Source organism: Cottoperca gobio, chromosome 12, assembly GCF_900634415.1.
Source record: "Cottoperca gobio chromosome 12, fCotGob3.1, whole genome shotgun sequence".
NCBI classification, from domain to species: Eukaryota; Metazoa; Chordata; class Actinopteri; order Perciformes; family Bovichtidae; genus Cottoperca; species Cottoperca gobio.
The window spans coordinates 22016176-22038350 of NC_041366.1; the positions used below are offsets into that span (position 1 = coordinate 22016176).

The 22175-nt window shown below is 42.4% G+C and overlaps 1 protein-coding gene across 1 annotated transcript in view; it reads left to right on the plus strand.

Moving 5' to 3' along the window:
• itga1 (integrin, alpha 1) overlaps positions 1-22175 on the plus strand; it is a 58110-nt gene that overhangs the window by 22700 nt on the left and 13235 nt on the right. The window contains exons 2-13 of the mRNA XM_029444934.1: positions 4411-4531; positions 7728-7837; positions 11051-11139; positions 11891-12005; positions 12872-12999; positions 13820-13968; positions 14993-15143; positions 15783-15957; positions 17247-17320; positions 18543-18690; positions 19954-20099; positions 21956-22099. Coding sequence (XP_029300794.1) covers positions 4411-4531; positions 7728-7837; positions 11051-11139; positions 11891-12005; positions 12872-12999; positions 13820-13968; positions 14993-15143; positions 15783-15957; positions 17247-17320; positions 18543-18690; positions 19954-20099; positions 21956-22099 — 1550 coding nt within the window. The remainder of the gene's footprint in view (positions 1-4410; positions 4532-7727; positions 7838-11050; positions 11140-11890; positions 12006-12871; positions 13000-13819; positions 13969-14992; positions 15144-15782; positions 15958-17246; positions 17321-18542; positions 18691-19953; positions 20100-21955; positions 22100-22175) is intronic.

Here is a 22175-nt window from a genome sequence, read left to right on the forward strand (position 1 = left end):
TGTTAAAACTATTGTGATTAGCAGATTTAACGGACATGTATGTGTCTGCTGGAGCGATACGGTGACGACAGTGTCAACCACCCCTGCAGGATGCAGAGTGACGTTTGGGGAGGATGACAGCTTTGACAACCGTCTGGGGGGATGATGTCATGCGTGGATGGTGTCATGCGTGGGTCTCGGCTTGTAAGCCTGCATGTTTTCTGCACCAGTGGAAAATAAAACGACGCTCCAGAGGATACATCTGGAGGTTTCAGAGAGCGGAATCTGACACCGCCGAGCCGCCGCCACGTTCAGTCAATGAATGAAAGGACGCCGGAGGAGAGGAGCAGAGAGATGCTGGGCGGGAGGGAGGGGCGGACATGAGTGGAGGTAGGAAATAGTAGAGAAATGGAAGTTCTTCAGGGACAGAGGGATGAGAGGGTGAATTAATCAACGGGTGGAGGAGAGGAAGTAGATTGAGTTGCAAGCGTTGACGCTGCGGCTCTAGAGAAGGCGATGTCTTCAACATCTCAGCAACCATTGGATCGACCGCCATGAAGTTATGAACACGAGTCCACGTGTTCCAGGAAACCTTGACATTTACTCTGATTGGCAGAACATTCCTGATCCCCAGAGGATAGATCTGCTGATCCTGAGTGACAGCTACTGGATCCTCTTTGCATGGCAGCTGGATTTTCACGATATGAAAAGATCTATCTTGTCAGGCTTCATGCGTTTGTGTCCGCACCAGTCAGCGTCCTGTGAGGAGCTACTGCCACGGGTTAGGAGTGTGTGACGACACGGAGAGGCGACAATTTGTGCAAAACAACAATGGCGGCTCCTAGAGAGGTCAGAGTAGATGCTGCAACAGCTTCAGTTATATCAGAACTGGAGAGTGTTTCTTCATTGAAAGAAGAGCAAAGAACGATGCTAAAGGCTTTAGTTTGTCGATCTTCTCCCGGCTGGTTTGGGTAAAAGTTTGATTGACAGAAGTATTTTTTTAGTGACTTGACTTTGGTGATACTCTGACTTTTCATCTCATCTGGTCCAATTATTAGACTAATAGCTAACGAAGCACGTTATCCTTCAGCCTCAGCTACTTTGTGCTTAGTGCTAATAAGCAAATGTTAGCACGCTAAGCTAACATGGTGCACATGTTTAACACAACACCTCCCACGCCACTCTGCATGAGGACGTGCATGAGCGTGTGAGAGGAACGTGGGACCGGAGGATTTATCTGCAACATGTGCATGACAAACATTTGTGAAATGTGCCCCGGCCTGTTAACGCCGTCATGTTGAGCATGTTAGCATGCTAAGTTATTATTTACACTTTGACATCAGCACTGAAACTCAGTGGAATTTGGCCTCTTGTGTTCCCCTGTGCATATTAAGACAGAAACACGCCGACATTCATGACCTCCTGTGTCCACTGCACAGCCACGTACTGCACATAAGACAAGACATAAGCAGCGAGGGAGAAGACAGAAACATGAGGAAGTTAAGTCAGAAGTGAGGATCGAGTCACAAAGCAAGAAGAAAGTGTCTGAGAGATAGGCAGGAAGAGGAGGATTATGGGAAAGTGAGAAGAACGGCAGCGGAGAAGAAAATGGAGTAAAGATAAAAAGAGAACAAAAGAGTAAATGTGGAATAAATTCAGTTTCATAAACTTCAGAGTGTGAAGCTTCTCTCTCTGCCAGTCGTTGTTAACCACCAGCACAAGGTGTCCTGCTCTCACCCTCAGCTCATGTTGGCTCTTCTCCTCACCAGTCCATCATAAACACATTCATTTGTTCCCTGTATCCTCCCTCTGTGAGCGTACTCTCATATCAGAGTCAGAACTTTACAGCTGACTCGTGTTTCTTCCTGCAGGTTGAGTTTCATGGTCACGTGATGACTCTGTTGCTCACAGGTGCTGATCAGCGTTAAGCTTTAAAGCTGATTATAGCCGGTTAGATGTGTTACAGATGAGTAGGTGCCAGTTGTGCTTTTACTGTGTCTGAGCGAGGCTTTGAAGCCTACAGGTGCTGACTCTGCTGTATAGGTGTCTCACAGGCCAGCCGGTGCTGATCTCTGCCCTCGCTGCTCCAGACACATCTGACTTTGGCTACTTTGGTTTAAAGCTGAATTGGAGTTCTGGTTTTAAGGACTGCAGTCGAGAGGGCAGCAGGGTTTTATTGTTAGCGTGGCTGCCAGGATCAATCAGGAACACACGGACTTGACCGAACGCAGACGCATCGGTCGCTTGTTGTCGTCTGACGGCGGTGATCTATGAGCCAATTTACATTAAGATCTTCTGGTGATCAAAAACACACACGGACTGTTTGGTGTTTACAGCGCTGTGTACATGAGGACGTGCAGCAGTTTGTGTAAGATTAGCATGTTAGCGTGCTAACACGATTAGCTCTAAACACACAGTACATCTGCATATATGTGCTTATACTATACAAGGATTCTCATCGATTAGCAGATTGTTTTGATTAAAACATTTTGAATGTAAATGTGTTGACATGTTATTACCAAATGATTCATGGATTCATGTAGAAATATTAAAACTGGTGAAATACTCGTTAGTTGCAGCCTTTTTATTCTCCAAAGTTTGGATTTTAAACTCATGTCGTCGACACATGGACGTTACGGACTCATTCTGCTTCCTGCATATCCATCCAATCACTGTCGAGATATTGTGGACCAAGTGTGAACACTGTGCTCTGCATGTCATGGAGCACAATGTGAAGCCTCCACACAGTGACGGACAGCTTTATGTGCCACAGAGGGAGAAGTCCACTTATTGGTTTTCCAGGGCAGATGTTCGTCCAGCTCACAAAAATAGCCCGGTTGCATAACTTTGGATTTGAGCCGAGCTCGGAGACGCCAGCTGAATGAGATGCAGAAGAGACCGAGGACGTTCCTGTGTCCTCTGCAGCTCCGCCAGCGTGACTCTCAACTGTGCTTCAGCTCAGCTATCTGTGATGAATGGTAAAGGTCTGGTTGGCCTGAAGCCATCTTAAATCAGCTAAATTAGCTGTGTGTGCGTGTGTGTGTGTGTGTGTGTGTGTGTGTGTGTGTGTGCACCTGTGGATTTGAGGGGATGTCTATAATCAGGTTAATAGGAACAGGAAATGGAGCTTCTCTGAGAGATGGAGAGGGGCAACAGAGGAAGTGCAGAAATGAGCGAGGGAGAAACAGGGGGATAATATTTCTTGGCTGAGATTCCAGTGTGTGACTCTGCAGCTCTGGTTCTCTCTACGTCTCTGTCTCTCTTCAGCAGAGGGGACTGTTGTATGAAATCTATGGTATGGACAACATGATGACTGGCAGCCGTGTGTCTTTATAAGTCCTGTGTTGGCTGCGAACAGAGCTGAGTGTGTGTCATGTATTCAGCCTGCACTGATCCTGTCTGTCTTCCACCAAACATAAGTTATTCAAATTCATCCCGAGGGGAACATGGACGTGTGAATGTCATAGCAACCCATCCAATCATTGTTGAGACATTTCGCTCAAAAGTTAAAAAGTCAACCTCACGGTGGCACGAGGGAGAGGTCAGAGGATTCGTCCTCTGGGGAACACGGATGTCTGCACAGACTTTTCTCAGAAATCCATCCCGTCTGTGTCGACGACCGGCGTCCCTGAGCTGAACTCTTGCGTGGCTAAAAAAAGTCTCTAATTACTTTGGCGGCACCATCCAGACTCCATATGGCCGCTCTCTATCAGACACATTAGCTCCAAAGCATCGTCGTCAAACAAATATCTGTGTCTCCGTGTGTGTGTCTGCGTGTCCTTCTACTCCTCTGCACTCCCTCACAAGTCAGAGAATTTAATAAATGACTCTGGAGGAATTCGCTTGCACAGTAGACATAAAGAGTGTCGTTGTAGTGCCGGCACAAAGACATGCATGGATTTATATAGAGCCTCTGTGATATACGCTCGGCTCGGGGACGGACGCAGGCTGTGCAGAGCGCAGAGAAGAAGCCATTGTCCTGCAGGTCAGACTGGACGCGGAGCAAAGAGCTTCACATTGATGTTTGACATTCCTCCAGTGTCCTCCAAAATGTGTGTGTGTGTGTGTGTGTGTGTGTGTGTGTGTGTGTGTGTGTGTGTGTGTGTGTGTGTGTTCAGCCCTCCACCATCGCTCTGTATGTTTGATATTATTACAGTTATCTAAATATTATTTATTATTATTTTATTAATTTAGCGAGATGTTTGGATATTAATTATGGTTTATGTTTTAATCCTATAATAATGTTACGATATTATAGGATTGACCGTTTGTTTCACTAAATATTTACACGATGAGATTTTTGATAAATAATCATCAGTAATATAATAATATGTAAGTGAGTAAAGGAGAATAACAGGAACAGCTCGTCGAGAGGATATCAAGAGCCTCAGGCATCCTGAATAACCTCTTCCTCTCCCTTCGTCCCCGCAGTGCTGCTGCCGTGTGTCTTCTCCTTCAACGTGGACCAGAAGAACGGTTTGTCCTTCAGCGGCCCGCTGGAGGACATGTTTGGCTACACCGTCCAGCAGTTTGAGAACAGCGAGGGGAAATGGTGAGCGCCGACATCTTCCACCATCTTTACCCATCTCATCTCTCAGATGCTGTGGTGGAAACGCAACACGTGCACCATGTGAACTATATGTGTTTTTAATTCTCGTTCCTTCCGACTGCTCTGGATGAAGTTATGGATGTTTCAGCACGTCGGGGTTTATGGACGAGGCCGACGTGTGGCGTGCGTGAAGTCTCTGACATCACGTTTGACTGGAGCTCCTTGTTAATGACGTCATCTCGTTGTTCCTTCTTCTGCGATGGTTTAATGACACCTACTGTCCATCCCGACGCATTCAACTCCCGACATTTGAAGAATGGTCGCGGATGGAAACACATTCATTTGCATTTGATTGAACTTCATCAATATACAGTATAAAACATTTTAAAAAACATGCTTCCCATAATTTGCCAAATGAAAGCATTAAGACCATCAGACATCTGGTGTGTCTGCTCTGGTGGTCCCCCGAGGATTGTTTTTGAGAGTCCTGGCCCCCAAAAAGGTTCACGCTTAAATTAATTTCATTACGCCAACTTCAGTTTAATTCAAATCCTCGACATTAAGAAAAGGGAAAGACCTTTATTAACCCGTAAAAGTAAAAGCGTAGGAGAGAGCGCCAGCTGCTGCTGTAATGAGGCGCCTTTACTGCTCTTGCTGTTAACCGTAAACTGCCCACCAGAGTCTCCACATACCAAACCTGTAAACACGCTGGAACCAAGCGGCTCCTCGCTTAGACTGTGTGGGAGAACGTTTTAAAAACTCTTGTTAAATGCTATTAGAGTGTGGTTGGTGGCTACATCCCTCCCTCCCTCCCTCACTGCAGTCTCTCTCTGCTCCTCTGCAACCTGTTGCATCACCACGAAGCTGTACCTGATACTGCTCTGCAGGATCTCATCAGCCTCACATGAGGTCAGTTATAATAATTCACTCACCGCTAATCAGGGGAGCCAGCTGTGACTGAACTGTTGCATGTAGACAACATCAGGGCCTCATTAAAGAAGCTGAACCTGAGGAGTTATAGAGCACTGCCATGATAATACATATAGAAATGCTTCAATAAATAATAAATAAAGATTTTTAGAAATAAAAGCCTCAATGAGCAGGTTATTTGGAAAATAAATTATAAATACATAAAATAAATTATTTATCTGACAAATTATTTTTTTATTATTTTCCAATGTATTTACATTTACATTTATTTCTGTTTTTATTTATTTCCCTATTTATTTATAAGTATTTCATCATTACTGTGTTTATCTAATAAATACATAAATAAATAGGAAAATTAATAAAAACAAGTAAAACGAATAAATTAGGAAATAATACAATTTGAATGAATACTAATATACTATATTACTTATTAGTAATATAGTATTAGAATACTAATAAGTAATTTGTCAAATAAATACATACATTTGATGCATTTATCATTTATTTTCAGAATATCCTGCACATTTATTTGATAAATGAGGCTTTTAATTCTACTTTTTTTTGTGTATTGTAATTGCAGATTAGAAGATGAAAAAAGAAAATAAAGATAACAAATGAGGAGAAAGTTTTAAGGAAGCGAGCAGATATGCAGCCCTCAGTGAGTCCACGTATCATGGAGGAGAAAGATGGCGATCATCAGGTGTCACAGACCCCCCCCCCCCTTCAGGTCTTCTGCAGTGTTGATGAATCAGCTGCACAGACGATGTGTTGCAGAGACTCCTCAGTAACTGTTCTCAGCCTGCTGGCAGACACACCAGGAAACGTTGTTGTTGAGTAAACTAACTACGCTGCCAAGAAATCTGCTCATACAAACTAATTACTGCTTGTTTATCGGGAACAATCTCGATCATTTTGCTCGTGTCAAACAAACAATATCTGCCAGAGGAAGCAGAAGTGACGTGATAAGATTTCTTGAAACTAACTTTCAAAACGTTTGACATTTTGAGAGATTTGTTTGCTTTCTTGGCGAGAGTTGTGTGATGATGATACAGCCAACCTTCATATTAACCGACAGATATGAGGGTGGTGATGGCCTAGTGGTCTAGAGGTACGCCTTCCAAACAAAACACTAGAAGGTCGGGAGTTCAATACCAGGCTGCCACCAGGGGGACTGTCCCTGGGAATATTATTTCTCCTGTGCTGCATCTGTATTTAAATGAGGTCATGTTCAGACATTTGGTGCAAAATTGGCTCCTTTCTATGCAGACGATCCTCACTGCAAAAACACTTCAATTCCCAAAGACCAGCGCAGATGAAGTCACGGTGACATTACTCGCTTCTCCAGAGAGTTGGTGCTGACTGGAGAGCGTTTATAATATAAGGAGGGGGGGTCACCGGACTGTCCAGGGATCGTGGCTGCGCAGCTTGTTGCCAGACGGAGGCTGAAACTCATTTATTTGTGGACAGGACGCAGTGACAGTTGTGTCATGAAACATAATTGAATTAAACTCACTTAAGTCATCTTTTGAAAATACAAGAGTAAAAAAACAAGGGAAAAATAAGGTTGTTATATAAACTAATAAACTCATTATTTCGTCCCTTTCTGCACTTTATGGGCGTGTGTGTGCCGTAATATCATGAGTGCAGATAGCGGCCATTCTTTGTGAGATGTGTAACTTATTTAAAGATGATTGAAAGATGGATTAAGAGAATAAGCATCCTGTAACGCTGCGGTGTTTCCCACAGAGCGTTGTTGTTGCTCCCCTTTGCGTCTCCGGGCCCATTACAGTTCAGGAATGTTAATAAGAGTGTTTAGAGGAGGGCAGATGACCGACTCCTTTTAGACTCGACGTTATGAAACACGCACAGGAACATGTGTCACACTCTGTCCAGTCCAGAGCAGATACACACACACACGAAACATCTGCAACATATCACACATTTAATATGTAATGAGGTGATGATTAGACGTTTCTTTATTGAGCTGTTTCAGCTTCATACCGTAGTTTCAGGGTGATAATATCATAATATGACAGCCGCAGATTCATAAAACAGTTATAATAAGCTGCAACAGCTCTTTATGTTTACTTTAACTATGTAAGTATAATTAAGTATAATCTAAAGTCCCCACTTCCAACCTGCTTAAGTTCTGCAACACTTGAGTTGTGCTTGTTACCGTAGTTACCGTAGTTGTTGAACTGCGATGCTGCTGTGTGGTTGTTGGCGAGATTTCTAACCAACCAATCACAAATGTTCTTTCCATTATCAGGGTTCTGATTGGATCGCCGCTGTCGGGCCAGCCGTCCAAACGGACCGGAGACGTCTACAAGTGTCCCGTGGGGAGGGGGGACAACACGTGCGTCAAACTGGAGCTGCCTAGTAAGAATCTTATCTGTGTGTGTGTGTGTGTGTGTGTGTGTGTGTGTGTGTGTGTGTGTGTAGTGAAAGATGTGTCCCAGTTTCTTAAAGTCGCAGCTGATGTCTCTAAATGTCTTGTTTTGTCAGTCAAAACCCATAAATATTCACTTTAATATCATGTAAAACTGGAAATCTTCACATTTCAGACGCCATCTTTGCAGGAAAAATTACTTTAACGATAATTTTTCTGTCGATTAGTCGACTAATAAAACTTCCAGATTCTTAATTGTGAGGATTTACTGCTTTTCTCACTTTAATTTGATTATAGTTTAGATAATAGCATAGTGATGCAAGTGCATCCTCACAAACAATAATTAACTTTTGGTTCTCAGGAATATTCACTTTGGATTTTTATTAAAATTAAAATAAATTAATAAAATGAATAAATAAATAAATATATTAAATAAATAAAACATAAATAAAATAAATAAATATATTAAATAAATAAAACATAAATAAATAAATAAATATATTAAATAAATAAAACATCAATTAAATAAATATATTAAATAAATAAAACATAATAAAATAAATTAATAAATATATTTAATAAATAAAACATAAATTAAATAAATATATTCAATAAATAAAACATAAATTAAATAAATATATTCAATAAATAAAACATAAATTAAATAAATAAATAAAATATAAATAAATAAAATAAAACCACACAACCAAAACAAAATAATTAAATGGACTCTCGGGTTCTGTAAATATGCAGTGTCTGCAAAGTCTTCTGAAGGTTGGGAAAACTCTGGCATGATGTTTAAATATTGGTGTAATTGTACGTATACAAACGGGAAATATCGTTGTCAGCAAACATAATTGAGGTCGTGCCGTACGAGGAGTCGATAACGTGACGTACGAGACGTTTCAGGACCCAGATAATAATCTGGAAAATTCTGTGACTTTATTGCGTAATCGTATCACTGTGTGTTTAAGAATTCTGCGTCTCTGACTGGGTCTCAGGGAGAGGAAGCGAGGCCCATCAGAACAGGAAGATGGTAAATAAACAAAGTTTGAATGTTTCCTCCTTCCAATTATATCTTAATTAAACAGATAAACATAAGTTTGCTCCCGGCCTGCAGTCTGCAGAGCCTCTTTTAGACTTTGTGTGTCTGCACACAGTAGTGCTGTAGATCTGCACATGAATACCTCTCAACACAGCTGTTCACACCTCAGAATGATCAAGAAGCAGGAGTTACACTTCTCCTGCTGCTGGAAATGATTCTCCTGCACACACCAGAGGAGACTGCTGCATTTGTTTTTATCTCGGATGAGTTAAGCAGGGAAAATCTCACAAACTGAAGTTTATCCTGGAAAGCGTCCGCTGGGAATTGATTGAGGCTGGCAGCTCGGAGCCAGATGTCTCCAAACACTGGAGTGGAAGACAAGAGGGCAACAAAAACAGATCTATTCAAAGTGAAACTGACGTAGTTTTTAGGAAAGTTCAGCTTCACGTTGATGTTTCTTTAAAAAGTATTGAAATGTTTTTATTGGCTCATGCCTCACATGAATTAAATAAAGATTCTACAAAGTGACAGACATTAAGTTATATTTCTTATTATAGTCGTCCCATTATTGTTGTCATTTATTAATGGACGGTATCTGAGCTTTTCCATGTTTGGTGGAAGTTCTCAGTCACATGTCTGCTGACTCGTTATGCTCCCGACTGCATGATGCCAGACCATAATGAGCAAAGTTACATTTGTGTGGTTTTATGTTGTAATTCTCACCGTTCTGTCCGACCAATGAAATTGAAAGGTGGTTCTGCCAGGACAATTATGTGATGAAATACTGGCCAGATTTGTGCAGATGTGTAAACAGAACTGCAATATGTTTAAATCCAAATGACATTAAACATAAACTGTTGGCTGCAGAATTACAATGCAGTGGTGGATGTCTCAATACACTGATCATAAGACTGTGAAATATCAAATTAAAATGTAAAACAACTATATTTATATGCATGTTGTGTGTAAAACTGGAGAGGAGGATCTCTGCATTTATAATTTACTTAAGTTAAATACCAAAGTGTAGAAATACTCTTGTCACAGAGCAGCTGATGTCACTTTGTTACTGTTTACTGCACATTTAATAAACAAGCTTTATTTAGAAACACATTGAGGTTGAAACCTCATTTATAATATAGCAGAAAAACAACAATAATAATAATAATAATAATAATTAAGAAGAAGAAATCCTGATCACCAAGAAATACAAATAAGAAATGACACAGATAATATTTACGTGAATGAACCACAGCGAATAAATCAACCAAAACAATAACAACTGGAAGTAAGTAGTTAGTTAGTGATTGAGTTAGCTTTGTGCACGTAGAGACAGTTAAACAGCTTAAACGCTCCAAAGCTCCAACATTGATTGTAGTTTCAGTAGCAAACTACACTAAAGTAACGTAACTCCCCAGCTCTGCTGAAATAACGTATTTAAAGTATTAAATGAAAGATAAAGAACTTTCTCATCTCACAGGCGAATCTAAATGTTTCCTGCGTGAACAATCTTTGTGCATCATCGATATTTACTCTTACAGGACAAAGTAATGTGCAGTTCCCAGTAATGAGGGTCATCAGCTGCGTGTAACACTGAGCACATATACAGAAACATTAAATATACAACATCATTCTCAGACCCATGTTTCTGCACATGAGAGCAGGGAGCTGTAATCATTAAGTCATTAAAGGTCATTACGCAACACTAACTACGAACAGTTCTGTTGCACGTCTGCTTGGACAGAAAGGGTTAAATGTCCCTCGTGGGGGTTGGTAAAGAATTGAATCGGCATGTGGAGGAGTTTGTGGGAAAATGTGGAAAGAAAAGTGAATCAGATCCAAGTTGAAGTTTGTCATAACATGCTAATTTTAGCCACATGTTGTTATTGCTTAATGATTCAAATCCTCACTGTGAACTGTTTCTCAACACAACATCCATGAGCTCCACACTGAGGGGAAGTCTTCACACAACATGTCGTATTAACTTCCATGAGCTCCACACTGAGGGGAAGTCTTCACACAACATGTCGTATTGAACCGTCCTGGGATGCACGAGGAGAGGCGAGAGCGGCTCCTCCTTTGGGAAAATACAGAAGAGGAATTTGTCCAGCTGCTCTCTGTTTGTCTCACTCTGTTTATTCATCCATATTTTCTTTCTTAGAAAACACAACAGTTCCCAACTTACATGAAGTGAAGGAGAACATGACCATGGGAAGCACGCTGGTGACCAATCCCAACGGAGGGTTTCTGGTAAGAGGGGAATTTATAGTATATGAAAGTGCTTTAAAGTACATATAGGACTGAACTTCTGCAAGAAACTGGACAGCAAGTATATGTTCACTTGACCTTTGGTCTCTGTGGAAACAGTGGGCTCGACCCCTCGTGTCCTGGGAACGTACCGCTGTGGATCCGTGGAGGGGGGGAGGGGGAGGCCGTTATGTTTTATGGTTATAAACCCCAGGAACATTGTATTCATGCATTAGTATGAGATTATCAGGGTGTAGAAATGACTATGAAAGTTCACTGTTGAGAGCAGATCCTGCAGAGCTGCGTGTGTAACTGAACACTTAACGTTGTTCATACGACGCTTCATGGAACTGCTCTGCTCATGGAACAGTTGTCAATCTGAACACATCAAAAGTCCAAACAACATATCTTTAAATTGATATTGATATATATATAAATGGATTCTTCTGTGATTTATTTCTCGTAGATTTATCACTTTGTTTTTAATATTACGCCTCTGAAGAGGAAGCCCTACTTTCTAAGTTTCCCTCTTCTCTTCTTCTCTGGAGGAGTCTGAAGGGAAGATGGTGGTTCTTATAGTCTGTGTGAGAAGTTCTTTCCTCTTGGTTTCTGTCCTCAGCAGCCCTGAACCTCCTCTCACCCATGACCTCATGCTGGTGGAAAGCTAACCAGTCACAGCCTGTGCACGTTTTCCTTTCTCAAGCAACTACAGTGTGTGTGTGTGTGTGTGTGTGTGTGTGTCCTGTCTCCACAGGCGTGTGGTCCTCAGTATGGCTACATGTGTGGGCAGCAGCAGTACATCTCAGGAGTTTGTGCGAATGTCAGCGATTCCTTCCAGATCCTCAACTCCGTGGCACCGGCCGTGCAAGGTACGCAGCCTGTCAGAATGAGACGCAGCGGATCTACTTTATATACTCTTCACAGGAGCACCACCCAAGACCCTGCCATCAAACGCACCCTTCCTCAGCAGAGAGGCAGATTAGAGCGTTCTTCTTAATGTAAACTTGTCTGCGACCCCCATCCCTCTCCGGCCTGTCCCTTCTGTCGCGCTGTATGCCCAAGTTAGGACAGTTCCGTGGTCGCCGTCTGTTTCCCAGGAAGGAAACGTCTTAGAGAGAACAGGAGAGTAAACAGTCTGCAGTATGATTCTTTCAGAGTCACTTTCTCTTCCATTCCTGAAACAGAGACGTAATAACATGTCTCAGCTTTTTAAATGAGTTTTGTGTGACAACTTTTCTACTTTTTCCCGCCTTAGCGTTTCCAAGTTTTATTGTCTTTTGTTCCTCAGAGCATGCTACAAATAAATTCAAATATATTGTCTTTAATTCATCGATTAATCTGCAGATGAATTGATCATTAAAATAATCGTTAATTGCGGCCGAAATATGATAAATTAAAGCAGAACAACTTGTATATTGCCACTTTAAAGTCAATTCTTAACCTTGCATTATTAAAGTAATGTAAAGGTCGAACTATTCCTTTAAAATAACATATTATCCAGTAATTACATTTTAAAAACGTACAGACCTACTTTATTACATTTTGATTGGGAGCTCCTGTTCGCTGTGGGCAGAAGTAAACAGGAAGTAAACGGGAAGTAAACAGGAAGTAAACGGGAAGTAAACAGGAAGTACACAGGAAGTGAAATCAGCAATTTCAGTGAGAGCAGTGTGTCCATCTCTTGTGATCAGAAAGCAAACGATGTAATGAAGCGTATGTTCTGTGTGTTTCTCAGAGTGTGCGAAGGAGCTGGACATCGTGATAGTTCTGGATGGATCCAACAGTATCTACCCCTGGCCCAGTATCATCGACTTCCTGAAACGTTTCATCGAGAACATTGTGATCGGACCTAAACTCTCACAGGTCAGCTGCACGGACCGAAAACCTTTAGAAGAATTTGAATGTTTTCATTTATGGCTCACAACATTGTGGTATGAGACAGAGAGGAATCAATAAAACACAAACACACATATAGAACTGGTACCTGCTACCAAGCACACAATCGTGAAGAGTCCCAACCGACAAAGAGAAACTTCACCTTAAATAGAAGTTGTGAGTGAACGCCCCCCCTTTGTAATGCATGGACCTTTCAATACATTAATGTTGTCCCAGACTCCTGGCACAAAGGCCATCTATTGAAGTGTTACACGGACTCAAACACAGAAGGATGAACGGGTTTATAAGACGGGCCAGACAAAGCATGAATGAAGGAACACACTGTTTGCTGCCAACTCCATTTTTCATATTATATTTGATGACTAAAGTGGCGTCCATTATGGAACTTTCCACATGGTGCCAACGGTGAGAATAACTGTGTCATTCATAAAGCAGACTTTATGAACTGAAGCCGAAGGAGTAAGTTATACCTTCAGTGTATTTCTGTCCACTTGGATCGCTCCTCGAACGGGTGGTCAGTTTTTATTATGGTTACGCTGATCTGGCCTGCAGGCTGCTGGAGTTTTCCAGAGGGAAACACTGGAAAGTCTCCTCGCTTGCGGAGCGCGGCGGCTGTAAGTCACATCTTCCATAACTGCTGAAGTCCTCTGCCTTCTGCATAAAGAACATTGTGTCACATCGGCCCCGGCTGCCCACGACCACAACCTCAGCAGACTGTCTGCGAGGGGAAGTGGACGATAAGTTAGCGTTTATAATAACGTGTGTCACTGTTTGCGTGTGTTTCCAGGTGGGGATCGTGTCGTATGGTGAGACCGTGACTCACCGTGTCAATCTGAGTCAGTTCGACAACACTCACGACCTGCTGGAGTTTGTGGAAGAACTTCCTCAGCAAACCGGTTTGAACACCTTGACGTTCCTGGGCATCGACACAGCCAGGTACGCAGACACTTTGTCTCTCTGCAGCTTTACATTTCCCCTGACAGGATAGAATATACATATAAATACTAGTTTCCAATACAAATAGATGGAATTTCTCAGAGTCTTCAGCAGAAGTCTCCACTTCAGCAGCACTTACATACACCAAACCTTCCACTTTCATTCCTCTCTATATTCTGAAGCTTTGTGCAGAGGGCTTTGTTCACATGTCACTCACAGCTCATGTTATACACACACTTATACACACTCAGGCAACCCTGTCTCAGCAGAGAGAGCTTTTAATAAAGTCCAGAAAGAGGATTTAATAGATCCTTTTATTGAGAATCTTCATTTCTCCACCTCCACCGCATTCCTAGACGTTCTGTGTCCATCATGTGTGTGTGGAGGCATGTTTCTGTTTAGGATGGCACAGAGCACAGAGCAGTAAACACGATGACTTGCTGTGTCGTGGTGGAGGCAGACAGATCTGCAGAGTCCAGATCTTCTGTAAATAGTCAGCTGACGTCTGTTACAGGCTTTGTGAAGCACCTTGCATCGCAGTAGGCCGCGCCTCGCACATCTGGACCAGGAATGCATCGTTTGAACTGTCCATCGTGAATCTGTTATGAGTAGACATGCGATGTTGAATCCAGGGCTGCACAATACATCGTTTTTATATCGTCATCACGGCGTCAACATCGCAATTTTGCGAGTTAGTTGAAGGAGAAAAGCAGCAGAAATCTGTAACTTCTTCTTTTTACGTGTTTCATTTGTTCAATAAAATGATGTTGAGATCATTTCCAACATTTTGTATTTTATCAGGATACTCAAAAAGCTGCAGAACTAACACGATTGCATATTTCCCACATATTGTGCAGCCCTGGATGAATCTAAAGAGATATTCATCAGAACTACATTTAACAGGAACCATCAGAATAAGGTTTTCATAAATATCACTGTGTTGTTGCTGCTTTAACTTTTGACCTGGACTCATAAAGTAGTCGAGGTCGAGTCGACTGAAGCTTGAAACTTGTGTACCGATCAGGAAGGAGGCCTTCATGCCGGAGCGTGGTGCACGACCCGGGGTGAAGAAGGTCATGGTGATCGTGACTGACGGAGAGTCGCATGACTTCCACAGGATGGACAAGGTCATCGGAGACTGTGAAGATGAGGACATCGAGAGGTTTGGCATCGCTGTGGGTACAAACTTTATGTTTTCACACATTATGTTTACTGTTAACAATAACCCCAGAAAAGTGTGGTTGTTATTATTGTGGAGTTCATTCATGTTTTCAACTCGGATTATCCAAAAACTTCTGCCCCGATTCTCGCTGGAAGGGCGTAGCAGGAGCCGAGGAATAGTGGTGGAATAGAGGGTGGATACACGCGTCGTGTTTCACTTTTGTTAACATTGCGGGATACCACACTAGTGCTGCATTCATGTGGTGTCGGCATAATCGGAAAAATGAGTTCCGGACTGGGAAAATTCCTGCGAACAAGTCGGAGCAACAATTTGGAAACAGAAATCAGCGTTCATGTTGTTTCTACATCACAACTTAAAGCTCATGAACTCACAAGTCTGAAGAAGGACTTTTCAAACTCGGTGTAACGGACTATCCGAGGAGCACCTGAATGCACCATTAACCTCAGTGCCATTCTCGTTCAAATATAGATTTTTAGTCAACCAGCCTGTAAATCTGTTAGAATTTGATGATTTAGTCACAAGATGCATAAAAAAAAAGTCAAATATTGAGATTAAAATCAAAGGAACGTGTGATGAGCAGTTTAACCCTTTCAGCCCACATGTTATTAAGACTGTTGATTATTATTTCCAGGTGTTGGGAGACTACAATCGTCAGAACAAGAGTGCACAACAAATGCAGAACTTCATCAAGGAGATTGAATCCATCTCCAGTCAGCCGCTACACGACCACTTCTTCAACGTGTCCGATGAGGTGGCGCTGTTGACCATTGTGGACGCTTTGGGAAGCAAGATCTTCGCCTTGGAAGGTAAATATATCCTGTAAACACACATAACATGCACATCCTTCACCTTCCTTAGAACTCATACAAGAAATAGTTCAACGTCCATCTCAAGACAATTATCTTTTCTTGCCGAGACTTTGAAACAAACTTAATGTCTGTAAATCTGAAGCTACGTCAAGCAGCCGGTTAGCTTAGCTTAGCACAAAAAATGGAAACAAAGGGAAACTGGTAGCCTGGTCCTGTATTCAATGCAAACAATCAGCTCAATTAGCTGCAAGAAACAGTTTCACTCTTAGTGCACACTTAGGGGAAATAAAACGCACATTCTGATTACAGTATTTAAAATAATGTACAATTTGTTGAATTAGAACGTGATCTATGATCTATTTTTGATTTAAATGGATGAAAGCAACAGCACATTAAACCTTGCTTCGTATTTACCGTGCTGACTTGAGAGTATTAATCTTTATTTCTATCTAACTCTGCAAGAAAGTCCAGTATTTTAAAGATCTCGACAGTCACATCTTCAAAAGTAAGCTAAAAACATCTCTCTTTACTTTAGCCTTTTAATGGTGGTGTAACATTGAATGTGTAAAGGTGTGTATTTTTGAAAAGCCTGAGATCAGACAGACGGTGTTACCACGGGAACAAGAGGAAGCTCCTCTGATAAATGTGTTTCATGTTCTTTACACAATTAGTGGAAAAGTGAAAGATTAAAGAATATTGTTGGAGAAAAACTGTCTTTAACCGATAGATTTCATCAAACTTAACAAAGTGGGGTTTGTTTATGAAACGGGAAGACTCTGAAGAATGTGTAGCAAAGGGAGTAAACCAGCTGAAGGGCCACAGGGGCCCATTGTGGATCTCATGCTTTCAACATGTGGCTCTGATCCTTTCAAACATCTACAAGAATGGTGATGAACGTGGTTTCAGGAGGTCGTTAAGTACGGCACAGATACAGACACTAGGCATGATCTCCAGTGTTATTTATACTATTTTAATTCTGTTCTTTATATTATTTTAATTGACTTCACACTCATTTACATCAACACTGTGATTATTGTGCTGTAAATGCTCTGTCTCATCTTCTACTAAGTTTGATGTTTCTGCTGTGAAGCACTTTGGGCTGTAGTTCTTGTATGAAAGGTGCTCTACAAATAAAGCTTATTATTATTATTATTATTATTATTATTATTATTATTATTATTATTATTATTATTATTATTATTATTATTATTATCTAACAATGAGTCAGTAACGTTCCAGTGAGATACAACATCTCATGTGTTTAAAACAAACTTTTCCTTCCTCAGCGACAACCGGCAATTTCACCTCCTCCTTTGAGATGGAGATGTCCCAGGCTGGCTTCAGTGCGCACTCTTCTAAAGTAAGTCTAAATCTAATCATTGCACAACTTTCTGTAGAATCTCTGAACCAGAATGACGAGCGCATCGTATCTTTAGATCACAGAGAAGTTCATCTGTAGAATAACTGCTTGTTTTTGATGCTTTGCGTGCGAGTGTAAGTGTTGGCGCGGAGGTTTGCTTAACTAATGAACTGGTCCAGACACAATGCAGCAGTGTCATCTCTGGTGCATCTTCAACCCTTCGGTGATTCCCCTCGGTCAGCAGACACAGACTCTCTGTGTGCTGCTGCAGACGCGTCGTGTTGGGTCTGATCGCATGTGAGAGACAGAAAGATAAGAAACAAACTGGAGGCGCTACAGAGAGTCAGATGTCCACGGCTGTAGAAACAACATGCACATGCCTCTCAAATTCATTCATTAGGTATTTCCTGTGTCTGTTTAAAACGTCTTCCTGCTGCTGACTCACGTTATCAGCGGCTCATTCAACCAAACACGACTAAACTCAGGAGCGGGAAAGACCCTGTTGACGCAGTTCATTGTGACTAATGACACGTTATGTCCTGTGTGACCCCCCCCCCCCCTTCCTAGAAGATAACTCTGTTTCCTGGAGACCTTTGTGGTCTATTCCACTTTATGACATTCTATCCAGGTTGACTTGTGTCTTTACATTTATTATAGGATTATTTACATTATTTATTGACTTGTCAATCTTTTATTTCTATATATTAGTTAATTAATCAGTGAATCAATTAGTGAAATGCTGAAATGTTATTTTAAAATGACTTTACTTAGTTTACATGTTTTATTTACAGCGATATAAAACGCTGAAGGTGTTTAGTTTTAATAAATAACTTTAACAATTACTTGATTAAAACAATTGTTGTTGATTAGTGAATAAATGTTTCAGCACTAATTATTAAGGTACAATTTAAGGTACTTTGCTTTCTATTCCCATAGACTTATTTATAAAAAATACAAGAAATAATAAATGCATGAAAAACAATACGGAGAAAAAGAAGAAAGAATATAGAAAATATCAAGAAATAATTAGACATTTTCTTTCTTAGTTACTCAGATTGTTTATTAAAATATATGTTTACCAAATAAAATATAACCTTTATAGATTAATTCACCCAAAAGCATATTATTTAAACTGATCTCCACTTCAAGCAGCTGCATATTATAATAATAATAATATTTATATTTAGTGCACCACTAACCTGAGCTCTGGTGTCTCCGTCAGGACGGAGTGTTACTGGGAGCCGTGGGAGCGTATGACTGGAACGGGACCGTGGTGATGCACACGGCTGCAGGAACCATCATTCCAGGGAAGACCCAGTTCTACGACCCAGAGACGGAGGCCGGGTACGAAGGACTCGCCGGGTACCTCGGTGAGTTGACTCGTAACATCATGGAAAACACAAACATCTGGGCATCTGGATGATCCTCCAACACACTCAGAAAACATGGGATTCAACAAGACTCCCATCTCAGTATCTCCACCCACGACTTGAGAGCTACCTTTGCTAACGTGCGCCATATGTTTCTCGCAAGCCAATCAGAGAAGACTGGGCTTTTTCTGGAGGAGGGGCTTAAAGCGACAGGGTGAAAAATATTAAAGCGTGCATACATGTTCTAGTAAAAACCCAAAATACAATGGAACTGAAATTGAGTATGACATGTCCCTTTAAAGGCGCTGAGAAAAAACTTTCTCAATCAGCTTCTGGGGGAGTGATGAACCAACAGATCATAGGTTTGGCTTGTGAACAAATAACATGAGACGTGTGTGTGTTTTGAGGCTCAGGTTGAGATTTGCACGTGTTTTATTGTGAGGTCTTGTCTCAATTTCCCTTTCTCTGAGACAATGTTCTCCCATGGGAGACAATAAAGTAACCTGAGCCTTAATAGGAACTGGATACCGGAATAAAAATTGCTTGTGTGGCGGATAAGCTAAAACAAGTTTTGTAGCTTCCAGGTCCGCTGCAGACGTGCTTTAGTGTTTCTTCTGCCAGTGCCCGTAAAAATATATATATTTAAAACATATACCTGTTAATAAGCTAAATAAAATATAGAGAATACAATATTTACAGCTGCATGAACAACTCTATCTGACCTGAGACTTTCTGTTACACAGAGAGATACACTGCATATTTATAAAGATAATGTGAAATATTACAATAAGTTTCTGTTGCTTGCAGGAGTAAGATGTGTGATTTGTCTTCCTCCAACAAACCGCAGATGTTTTTGTCACATAAATAATATACACAGGCTTTTCTCTCTGTCCTGCTGCCTTTTATGGCTCGCAGAGCAACCGCAGCATCTTAATATCAACTTATTTAATCAACATGTCATTAGAAAGAGCAGCGATGAGTCCAGGCTCGCGTACTGTAAACTCAGCTGTTGGCATATGTTCGTACCTCGTACTGGAGACTTTGCATACGTAGCCTTTGTGTGCTGGAGTGTTTGTGTGTTCTGCCAGTTTCCAGTAGTGTTTTACTGTTTCCTCCACACAGTGAGACGTAAACAGTGTCTAAAAATATCCTTCAAAAGAGAGTCAGAGTTGTTTTTCTCATGCTGTCGTTAAGTGCATATATCATGACGATGCGTGTTTATGTTTGCATTGAATCTACTTGTGTGTGCACGTGTTTCTGTAGGTTATGATGTTCAGTCAGCATCCACCCCTGAAGGAGTTCTGTACATCACGGGTGCACCGCGGTACAACCACACAGGCCGGGTTGTTATCTATCGTCTGAATGAAAAGAACCAAATTGTCGTCTTACAGATCCTGAAAGGAGAACAGGTGAGCCTCTTTCTGTCTGGTGTTCATGTGAGCGTCTTTTTGTCCGGTGTTCAGGTCAGCCTCTTTATGTCCAGTGTTCAGGTCAGCCTCTTTATGTCCAATGTTCAGGTCAGGCTCTTTATGTCCGGTGTTCAGGTCAGCCTCTTTATGTCCAGTGTTCAGGTCAGCCTCTTTCTGTCCGGTGTTCAGGTCAGCCTCTTTATGTCCAGTGTTCAGGTCAGCCTCTTTCTGTCCGGTGTTCAGGTCAGGCTCTTTATGTCCGGTGTTCAGGTCAGCCTCTTTATGTCCGGTGTTCAGGTCAGCCTCTTTATGTCCAGTGTTCAGGTCAGCCTCTTTCTGTCCGGTGTTCAGGTCAGGCTCTTTATGTCCGGTGTTCAGGTCAGCCTCTTTATGTCCGGTGTTCAGGTCAGCCTCTTTATGTCCAGTGTTCAGGTCAGCCTCTTTCTGTCCGGTGTTCAGGTCAGCCTCTTTATGTCCGGTGTTCAGGTCAGCCTCTCTATGTCCGGTGTTCAGGTCAGCCTCTTTATGTCCGGTGTTCAGGTCAGCCTCTTCTGTCCGGTGTTCAGGTCAGCCTCTTTCTGTCCGGTGTTCAGGTGAGCCTCTTTCTGTCCGGTGTTCAGGTCAGCCTCTTTCTGTCCGGTGTTCAGGTGAGCCTCTTTCTGTCCGGTGTTCAGGTCAGCCTCTTTCTGTCCGGTGTTCAGGTCAGCCTCTTTCTGTCCGGTGTTCAGGTGAGCCTCTTTCTGTCCGGTGTTCAGGTCAGCCTCTTTCTGTCCGGTGTTCAGGTCAGCCTCTTTCTGTCCGGTGTTCAGGTGAGCCTCTTTCTGTCCGGTGTTCAGGTCAGCCTCTTTCTGTCCGGTGTTCAGGTGAGCCTCTTTCTGTCCGGTGTTCAGGTCAGCCTCTTTCTGTCCGGTGTTCAGGTGAGCCTCTTTCTGTCCGGTGTTCAGGTCAGCCTCTTTCTGTCCGGTGTTCAGGTGAGCCTCTTTCTGTCCGGTGTTCAGGTCAGCCTCTTTCTGTCCGGTGTTCAGGTCAGCCTCTTTATGTCCGGTGTTCAGGTCAGCCTCTTTATGTCCAGTGTTCAGGTCAGCCTCTTTCTGTCCGGTGTTCAGGTCAGGCTCTTTATGTCCGGTGTTCAGGTCAGCCTCTTTATGTCCGGTGTTCAGGTCAGCCTCTTTATGTCCAGTGTTCAGGTCAGCCTCTTTCTGTCCGGTGTTCAGGTCAGCCTCTTTATGTCCGGTGTTCAGGTCAGCCTCTCTATGTCCGGTGTTCAGGTCAGCCTCTTTCTGTCCGGTGTTCAGGTCAGCCTCTTTCTGTCCGGTGTTCAGGTGAGCCTCTTTCTGTCCGGTGTTCAGGTCAGCCTCTTTCTGTCCGGTGTTCAGGTGAGCCTCTTTCTGTCCGGTGTTCAGGTCAGCCTCTTTCTGTCCGGTGTTCAGGTCAGCCTCTTTCTGTCCGGTGTTCAGGTGAGCCTCTTTCTGTCCGGTGTTCAGGTCAGCCTCTTTCTGTCCGGTGTTCAGGTCAGCCTCTTTCTGTCCGGTGTTCAGGTGAGCCTCTTTCTGTCCGGTGTTCAGGTCAGCCTCTTTCTGTCCGGTGTTCAGGTCAGCCTCTTTCTGTCCGGTGTTCAGGTCAGCCTCTTTCTGTCCGGTGTTCAGGTGAGCCTCTTTCTGTCCGGTGTTCAGGTCAGCCTCTTTCTGTCCGGTGTTCAGGTGAGCCTCTTTCTGTCCGGTGTTCAGGTCAGCCTCTTTCTGTCCGGTGTTCAGGTCAGCCTCTTTCTGTCCAGTGTTCAGGTCAGCCTCTTTCTGTCTTGTCGTCATCGTTAACTCTACTTTAATGTTTTGCTGTTATGTTGTTGTGTGTTGCAGATCGGTTCCTACTTCGGCAGCGTCCTGCAGACTGTCGACGTGGACGGAGATTCCTACACAGATCTCCTCTTGGTCGGAGCTCCAATGTACATGGGCACGGAAAAAAACGAGCAGGGACAAGTTTACGTCTACAAACTCAACAAGGTACAGAAGATTCATTAAAGAAAAAGGAAGATATTTCCTCTGATTGAAAAAGCTCATGTCAGATTGCGATGGTGAA